Below are 9,359 nucleotides of genomic sequence, written 5' to 3'. Positions count from 1 at the left end.
ACTACACACTTTGTTTGCAGATTATGAACATAATTCATGAAACAAATCACTCCCGTTTTTACAAGGTATTTTCCTCCCATTTTTTACAATTATGCAGAAACCATACTTTGCATGTCCTGCTAACGTAGACTATAATTCACTGTAAAAAAAAAAAAAAAAACACCTGGGAAGGGGCAAGGAGGTAAAGAGCTGCCAATGGTTGTGATTTGTTATAAAAAAGGACAAGCGGTCTAATTTATCAAAATTCAATACAACTGTATATTAGCTTTGTCTAACTACGTCGTTTGCTCATCCAGAAAACAGGTGCAACTTCATTTCCGTATTCCAGTTCTAACAGAACTTTACAGCTATTATCATTTGATAGCAATTGAATTCCAATGCAGTGTGCTAGGAATAGTTCCACTGACTTGATCAATGAGGTATCATCCAGCCAAAATAAAACACTTTAGAATCCCATGGATTACCTGGAGACTTAAAAAGTACTTTGGCTTTATCGTGGTTAGTAGGTCTAGGCCGTGTACAGACTGTGCACATCAACTACTACTGATTTTGTCCAGAAGTATTACAGAAATCCTTGATGACCAGTTTGAAAACTTAGAGGAAGAACAGGTTTTGGAGAGTAACCCATTAAATATAAAGAGATTAACTAATTAGTTCTGGAGCTATAGCTATGACTATGTAAGTCATATTTGTGTGTGCAATATATATATATGCCTGCAGTGCAATTCAAAGTAAGTTTACTCAGAAGTCAGTCCCAATAAAATAACTGAACTTATTTTCTTAGTCAAAGGACCCAAGACTGTCGACCCATTTTCTTCTTAACTGCTGCTGCTGAATCAACAATCTGAAGTATTTTTTAAAAAGGCTAATAAGAAACATTTTTATTCGGCTAGAAAAGAGCTTGAAATGCCCACCCAATTTGTTAAGCAGAATTTTTTGCCTGTATAAAAAAAAAAAAACCTCCAACCTGGAAATCATAACCATGACATAAATATCAACTTTCTCTCCATGCACAATTGCACAGATTTATCCAATATGTCCATAATTTCTAGTTTCTGAAAACAGTGATGGAATGCCATCACTGAAATATCACATGGCATCATATATACAGTACACGATTAGGCATAACAATAACAAAACAAAACCTCTATCTTGGAGGAGATTGAAGAAATATATATCCTTACAGCAGAAACTGGCCTCATTTTGCTTATTTGTTCTCTTATGTTTTTTTCTGCAGTCAACAAGGAAACTATAACCAGAAATGAATTGCAGAAAAATTGGTAACCGTTGTTTCTCTGTGATCCATTTCACAACTTCATCTAGGACTGGCATAAACAGACAGAACACCCTGACAAAGTTATTCTTCCTTTGTATACCTGCAAACAGCAAATCTAGCTATGCTTCTATATTAAATTAATTTGATGATGGAGAAGGGTGCCATAGTCTTATCTCAAACTTACAATTTAGTCATACCTATCTGACTTCTGAGCAGCTATGTTTGAGATTACATTGCAGGCACGTACGGTATATTCTGGACACACAAGAACAGCTGGCAAATAAGCTTAGCCTGCAATAATCTTTGCTACTCTCTTCCTTCACAGTTTTAGAAAGAAGCAAGCAGACCTAGGCAACAGTAGTTTTCACTCTAGCCCACTCTTCAAAATTTGATCTTCCAGATGCTGTAACTGCAGGTGGGGTGATCCTGAAACTCCCATGAGTGGACCAATCTCATAAATGGAAAAAAAAAGGCAGGCAAAACTAAGCAAATGAAGAATCACGTAGCTGCAGTAAATTTGATATCTGCTCGGAAGGCATGCTTAGTGCTACTAAACAAATTCCAAGTGTTTGTGTGCAGAGAAAGACGAGGCTAGCAGTGCAATTTGTAATCAAAGATAAGGAGCCAAATGTTCATATTACAAAAAAAATATATCAAGTGTACAGAAATTATCCAAGCAATAATATATATGTCTGTATATATATATATATATATAAATATAAATATAAAGAAACTGTTCACAAATACCAGATTCACATACACTTGGTAAAGATTGCACATCTCAGGATGTCCTATTAAAAGCAAACCATTACCCAGATATGTTTTATAATAAAGTTCTGCTTCGAAATGCACAGAAAACAACACACACTCTTAGCCTAAAAATAAATAAGATTCCGTTATAAATGTTCATGATCCCTTAATGTTTTTTTTCCTCTTCCCCCCCCCAGAAGGAAGTTTTACACTGGTTATCACCACTTTGCTGTCTGGATTTTATTCCAGGCTGAGTTTGCATTTTTTGTTGTTGTTGTACATGCTCCCACATGGCTTGGATAGCACACTGGGCATGAAGGCATTTGTGTAGCATGGCACCACACAATACTATTTAATTTTTTAAAAGCTTTATGTACATGCTCTCTGCAATGGCAGCCTGGTCAGTAAGAGGACAAAAAAAATCTTGACAATTGTGGCACATTCTAAGCAAGAGAGATGTAGCCGATGAGCAGGAAAGGACGAACTATTGCTTACAAGCTATAAGAAATTAACTTCTCTGACTGTGTGGATCAGTCAGATCCCTGGTAGGTTCCAACTGGATTACACAGTGAGAGACACACACACACACACACACCCGCATTACCAGGAGAGGCTTTTTAAAAGCCAGGCTGGTGACACGTTTTTATAAGCTCTATGGATCTCATGCTTCCATTCTACTCCAATACATGCTGCCTGTACAGTATTAACATTTTAAAATGGCAAAAGATGAAGAAGCTTGTTCAGTGTCAACAACTGATCTGACAGTCAGGAGGATAGGAAGGGAGTTGCTTGGAAAAGAGGATTCATTTACATTTACGGGTATTCAGGTAGAACCAATTTTGAAAGTAGTGAGATGCACCATGTATAACAAATATTATGTAATGGTGCAAGTCAACTCTCCAGCCTAGCATGTTTCTGTAACTGCTAGGGGGCCAAGGAGATCAAAAAAGTAGAAGCCTGACATCGCTAAAAGTACCAAACCGGGGAAAGCTAATGAAACAGCTTTATATCAGCCTTTCCTGGTTTTTCTTGGGACTTTTCCTTGTTCTCAATTTGCTCTGGGGTAGAATTAAAAGAAAAGAGGTATGCAGATCAGCACATCCTGCTGAAAAAGGCAAAACTGTCCCTTAAATCCAATGGGAGTTGGGGATGGAGAGTCAGATTGGCTCAACATCCATATTTAAGCATAGATCTGTTCTTCTTTGGATTAAAACATCGTACATGCTGCATCAATCGAAATATTCTAATTGACGGCAAGATAGAGCTCGTATCTCATAGCTGTTCCTACTGAAGCCAGGGTAGAGTATTAAATATCTTATTTCAAACTGGTGTCTGTGGGAGAAAAAAGGCATTTAGTGGAAGACGCTTAGCATATCAAAAGATTGTTCTCCCTCAAAGGATGGGGAAATGGAATGGTCAAGGTAAAAATACTTACTTTCTCTCAAAGTCATTTCAGACTGTCTGACTGAAAACACTCCTAGCTGTAGGCTAAACCACAAATAAAGTTTAGCTCTAAAACAAAACGCAAGATGGCATAAGGATGTTGTTCCAAACGAAAGATCCCAAACTGGTGTTTAGGGGAAAGTTGCTGATGTTTTTGGCTTTGGCCTGGAGCTACCTCGACACCGGGAATATTTCCTCATCTCGTCTCAACAATTGGCATCTTCACAGTTATGGCTTTTAGGAGAACACAAACTGGCACCTGTGCACTGCAAACAGACAATCGGCTCAAAATATTGTGCATTAGATAACAAACACTAAACAATCCAGCAAACACTGCTTGACACGACTGGATTTGTTCTCCTTGAATCAATGACAATTCTATGGGGTGCCTAAGGGCACAAGCAAAAAAGCTCCCATCTGCAGAACCAAGCACTTGTTTTAACGAGAAACGATACAAATTCTGACAAAGTTCTATTTTTTTTTTCTCAAAAAAAAAAAAAAAAATCAAATTCATCTGGTTCTGGGGAATGAAGAGAGAACTTTGGCTTGAAAAACCCGATTGAGCAATCTTTTAGAGCAGTGCTTCCCGTTGGCAGCTTCATTTGTGCGTGGACTTTCACCCCCCAGAATTCTGTCAAGGGTGATGCTCACTGTGGAATTATGGGACTGAACTGGAAGTCTACATACCTGGAAATTGCCAAGGTTGGGAAACATTACTGTAGAAGGTTGTTGATTTCGCTTTAGATTTCTTCATGATTAAAAAGACCGCTAACTGAGATTTAAAAACAGAAGCTGGAACCTGTTGTTGACAGTTTTTTTTAAAATCTCCATCTCCAAAAGAAAAAAAAAACCAATATAGGCTGTGGTGCAACATTGGGAAAGATCTAAATAGCTCTGATGGTGTTCAAAAGCAGATGATGTTGAAGGGATTTCTTTTGTCAATTTTTCATTCCATGCAGAAATTCCTGACATATCCAAAGGACGTCAAGCAACCCGTGCTGTGAAATTCTGGAATTCTGCAGTCTACTGGGAAGCAGATGCTTTTTGATAGAACTAATTCAAACTGTTATATAGGTGAATGGCCCTCATTAATACATATGATATTTAAATAAAAAAATGGGAAATTCTGAGAAGTTTTAGAACAACCTGACTACGGAGGTAGAATGAACGTACAGGAACATGGAAGTCTGCAGCTCTACTTGCTTTTGTCAAATCTAGGAAAGGAGCATTGCCAGCTCCTTTGGGATAGGTGTGCAACTTCACAACTTATGCACAAAAGGAGTGGGGCTTGCATTGCGATGACATTACTTTTGTCAGACAGAATTTCTGTCCTCCGTGCTTCTTTTTCACAGCAGTTTTAAATTCCAGGTTTCATTTAAAAGATAAACTATTAAACTTAATTCAAAATCCATAGGGTGGATGAACTGAAAAAAAAAACACCTAATCATGAGCAGTGCTCCATAAGCACAATACTAAATTCTAGAATAAAGAATAACTTTTTGTCAAGAAACGTAACATTTAAACAGCCCCCTGTCCTTTAATAATTCAGTTAGCAATTTTTACTGTATTAACCGATTATCCTCAATTTAAAGTTTAACGGTGATTTTTAATTTTTCTTTTAACAATGGGGTTTCAATTGTTTTCCAAATAATGGCATACTAGGGGAAAAAACATAATCTCCCAGACATTTTAGATCCCATGTTTACTTATTTATATTTCATTATATGTCTTTTACTACTCTATTTCTTTTTATATGTTCCTTATCTTTCTTGGTTTATGTTTCTTTTTTCAAAAGGGCTTTGTAAAAATAACTTTAAAAGAAAGCAGCTTTCCTAGAATAGATATACTTTTATTTTTTTTTAAATGCCACAGGGCAGGGGTCTCCAATCCCTGGTCTGTGGATCAGCACTGCAGCATGCAAAACTGGTCCGAGAAAACATGTGAAGCCCCATCCGCGGGATGCAGGCAACAGGCGAAATCACGCCCCTTCCAGTCCATGGGAAAACCTCTCTCCACGCAACCAGTCCCTGGTGCCCCAAAGATTGAGGGTATCCTCTAATCCAAATTAATGGGAACACCAGACTAAAAAAAAACAACAACACTGATTTTAAGTCCTTTAAATATTTTAAGATGACAACTGAGGTCTCCCAAACACCGGGGCGGGGGAAGTGTGTGAAATATTTTTCCCAATATGCACCAGTTCCTGCATACCCTCTGCACAAACTGAATCAAAGTTTTAACCATAAATGTAACTGATTATTACACGCCGTGACAATGCACATTTACAGAGGTTTGCCGTTGAGATAAGCCAGTAACTGTCAAGGGGAAGAAAAAAAAATACTTCCTTTATTTTTCTTTCCGATGCTGCGCACAGACAGTCCCCCTTTTCACGCATGAAAGAAGATTTCCATAGCGGCACACTTTCCGACTGCAGGTTATACAATTATTGGTATCACAAAAATAATACTAATCATAAAAAAGGTCAAAAAGAACTGAAAGAACCTTTTTTTAAGCTGTCAAATATTGTTTTCAAGTAATACGGTCGGTTTAAAGCTGAAATTCTATGCATTCTTATAGGACAGGGGTAGGCAACCTTGGCTCTTTTATGACTCGTGGACTTCAACTCCCAGAATTCCTGAGCCAGCCATGCTGAGGGGAAAGGGAGAGGCTTCCAAGCTGAGCTGGCTCAGGAATTCTGGGAGTTGAAGTCCACGAGTCATAAAAGAGCCAAGGTTGCCTACCCCTGTAATAGGAGAAAGAGCTGAATAGAATAGAATGGGGGTGATTTCTGAATAAAGATGCACAGGATTTAGCAGCGCCACAAATAAAGGCGGCAAGTCTAAAAGGAAACATCTGCTCGTCTTTTTTAAAAGAATACACTAGTGGGAGAGAGAAGCTTTTTAAATCATGAAGAAATCCAAACCTAAGTCTAGTTTCATCCCTTTTATAAAATCCCCCATTGGTTTTAGCTCAGTCAAAAGATTTCTCACAATGCAAACGAACGCTTTTGTCGAGGGTGTCCGCGGAGACAGAAAAGGTGCGACGTCGTCGTCCTTAAGCCAAACAGTTTGTTCTCAATGTGCCCACTCACCTGAATCGTTGCTCATAAGCTTACAACAATCACAATCCTTCCTCTGTTCTTGGAACATTCTTAATCTTTTCTTTTTAAAATAAAAATAAAAATCTTGCGCTAAGATAATTATAGAGATGAGCTTGAGAACAAAAGGAGAGTGAAACAATGGACCTTGTTATTAAGTGGAGCTTTGAAAAACCCTGGGGCCAAGTCGGTTCCGCCTTTTCCGTTTAATCCCAGTGCAACTGCAGATCTTGTGGATCCAGGAAATCTGTTGAAAACATGCTGGGAGCCGTCGAGCTGAGCGGCGTTAATCCCGAGGAAGTGGCTGGCATGGTGAGGTCTAGCCACTCCATATTGTCTAAATTGGGGTCTGGGAGGTCCAGGGATAAACATGAACTGGGAGTGAACTGCGACTCAGAAGTCTCCATTGGGGAGTGAGAGTGATCTAGTATGCCAGTATGATTAAGAAGGTCGTTCTGTAGATCCTCAATGACCGAGAAGGATTCCTTGTCTTCGTTACCGCTGGTCAGGTGAGGCATCCCGTTACCTGAGGGTAGAGTTCCCTCCAAAAGAGCTTCTAACTGATTCTCCAGAGACAAAGAGAAATTGCTGGTGGGTTCTAAGGAGAGAGGAGGCGCCATTTGGACTTGTGGGGGTGGGCGTGACACCACGGTGTTGACTGGCATGGTGGTGATGTTGGCGGTGACTGGCCTCATCTTGGAAATCAGAGCGGGTTCTTCCTTCATAGGCATAGAGATCTCTGCAGAAAAGACAACGGCGGAAAAATCAGTATTTTTATTTTTATGCAGCCTTTATTGTTTTCATAAATATTTCAAGCTGGTGGACATACTTCATACTCCTTCCTCCTCCTATTTTGTCCACAAGAACAAACTTGTGAGATGGGTTGGGCTGAAAGACACCCAGCCAGCTGTCATGCCTAAGGTGGGACTAGAACTCACATCTCCTGGGGATTGGCCCAATGTCACCCAGCAAATTTTCATGTCTAAAGTGGAACTAGAATTCACCTCTCCTGGTTTCTAGCCTGATGCCTTAACCACTAGACCAGGGGTCTTCAAACTTGGCCCTTTTATGACTTGTGGACTTCAACTCCCAGAAATCCTCAGCCAGTGTGCCTGGCTGAGGGATTCTGGGAGTTGAAGTCCACAAGTCATAAAAGGGCCAGGTTTGTAGACCCCTGTACTAGACCTATCCAGCTCCATTTTTCACTGAATCCATAAAGTAAAAGGGAAACAGCTCACTTTAATGGATTGCTTTAACAAAATACGCAATTTTTGGATGCCCTAAACTTTCATTATTCTTAAGCCACTGAGTCAATCTTGACTTCTGTACTTTGATATAAATAACTTACCAACTGTATTGGTATACAAAAGGATTTTTGCAGGAACTACAGTCCTGAATGATTTCCCCTGGGAAAAAGCTTGCCACAAAACATTATTATTGCTTTCTATCAAGGGAAATAATTTAGGATTATAATCCATGGACTTGAACTGAAACTGTTATCTGTTTATTATTAAACAGATAACCATGTCGGCAAATCAATTATTCAATTTTTTTTTTCCTCCCAAGACTTTTTTGTGACTACCCCTCCATTTGCCAATTCAGGAATTATCAATAATTGTCTGATCGGAGACAGAAACTGGGACCAAGCCAAACTGAGATGGTTTCAAGATTACTTTATGCCATCAAAGACGAACACAGAGATAATAAACCAATTTTCAGTGTTGAATAACAAACAACACAAATAATCTGGTACTGATACAATCCTAAAATAGAACGCTTGAGAGTTGGCCAAAGAAATCAAGAGGTTTTGCCCTTTGGTTAGCATTACATCTGACTCAGGGTCCCCATTTCGCTGCTTTCCTCGCAAGGCTGAATCCAAAGACCAAAATTCCTGGATTCAGATTCTGATCTGTCAGAAAACTTAACCATCTAAGAATCCTGATTCAGATATTACATTAAACCACGACTGGAGGTTTCATACTCTGTTTAATCACTTCTCCTGGCCAGAGCAACGAAAGTGAATCGCCATGTTTGACCTGATTCAGCCAAAATGGTCCACCTACAGATGTGCAAAGCTAGTCGACCCAGCCACAGGATATTCTGAAAACCCCCTGGCCTTAAGCCTGCCTGTTACATTCAAAACATGATGGCTTGGCTAGATCCCTGGGAACCACTTCCAGTTCAAATGATTCACTTTCAGAAACTGCCAAAATGCCCCTGGAACAGTACGATTTGGGAGGAGGTTTGGCATGGTCCAGAGGGAACAATGTTCTGTTCCTGGACTAATTTTGCAGTGCTATAAATTCTGTCCAATAACAAATACAAGTTGTTCTCCCATTAAAATAAAAGCAATGGATTCTATATCTTATTCCTTAGAACGCTCATAACGTGGTCCTCTAGTCTGGATGAAAGACACTCAAAAACCAAAAACTCAAATAGAGTCATGTGCGTCTCACCTCCGCTCTTAATGAGGATATCAAAAAGATCGTCCATATGCTGGCTGTGGGCATTGGAAATCTGTCAACAAAGGAAAATTATTGTTTATTTTACCATACTGTTTCCCAAAGTACAAAGATGATTTGTAGTCTATGATAGCTTGGAATCATAAAAGAATGTAGTGGTGTACAGGAACAACCTGCCTGCAGAAGTTGTGAATGCTCCAACACTGGAAGTTTTTAAGAAGAGACTGGACAGCCATTTGTCTGAAATGGTATAGGGTTTCCTGCCTGAGCCAGGGGATTGGACTAGAAGACCTCCAAGGTCCCTTCCTCCTCCTCCTCCTCCTCCTCCTCC

General features: G+C 39.4%; 1 protein-coding gene across 1 annotated transcript in view; it reads right to left on the bottom strand.

Moving 5' to 3' along the window:
• Window positions 1-6,772: 6,772 nt before the first annotated feature.
• Window positions 6,773-9,359, bottom strand: part of MRTFB (myocardin related transcription factor B) — a 46,354-nt gene continuing 43,767 nt past the window's right edge. The window contains exons 13-14 of the mRNA XM_029285465.1: window positions 9,023-9,083; window positions 6,773-7,305 (exon numbers count right to left, since the gene is read on the bottom strand). Coding sequence (XP_029141298.1) covers window positions 6,773-7,305; window positions 9,023-9,083 — 594 coding nt within the window. The remainder of the gene's footprint in view (window positions 7,306-9,022; window positions 9,084-9,359) is intronic.

This window comes from Protobothrops mucrosquamatus, unplaced genomic scaffold (assembly GCF_001527695.2).
Source record: "Protobothrops mucrosquamatus isolate PMUCROS unplaced genomic scaffold, P.Mucros_1.0 scaffold1736, whole genome shotgun sequence".
NCBI classification, from domain to species: domain Eukaryota; kingdom Metazoa; phylum Chordata; class Lepidosauria; order Squamata; family Viperidae; genus Protobothrops; species Protobothrops mucrosquamatus.
Note: the sequence above shows the minus strand (reverse complement) of the source record. Positions and strands in the feature narration are given on the sequence as shown.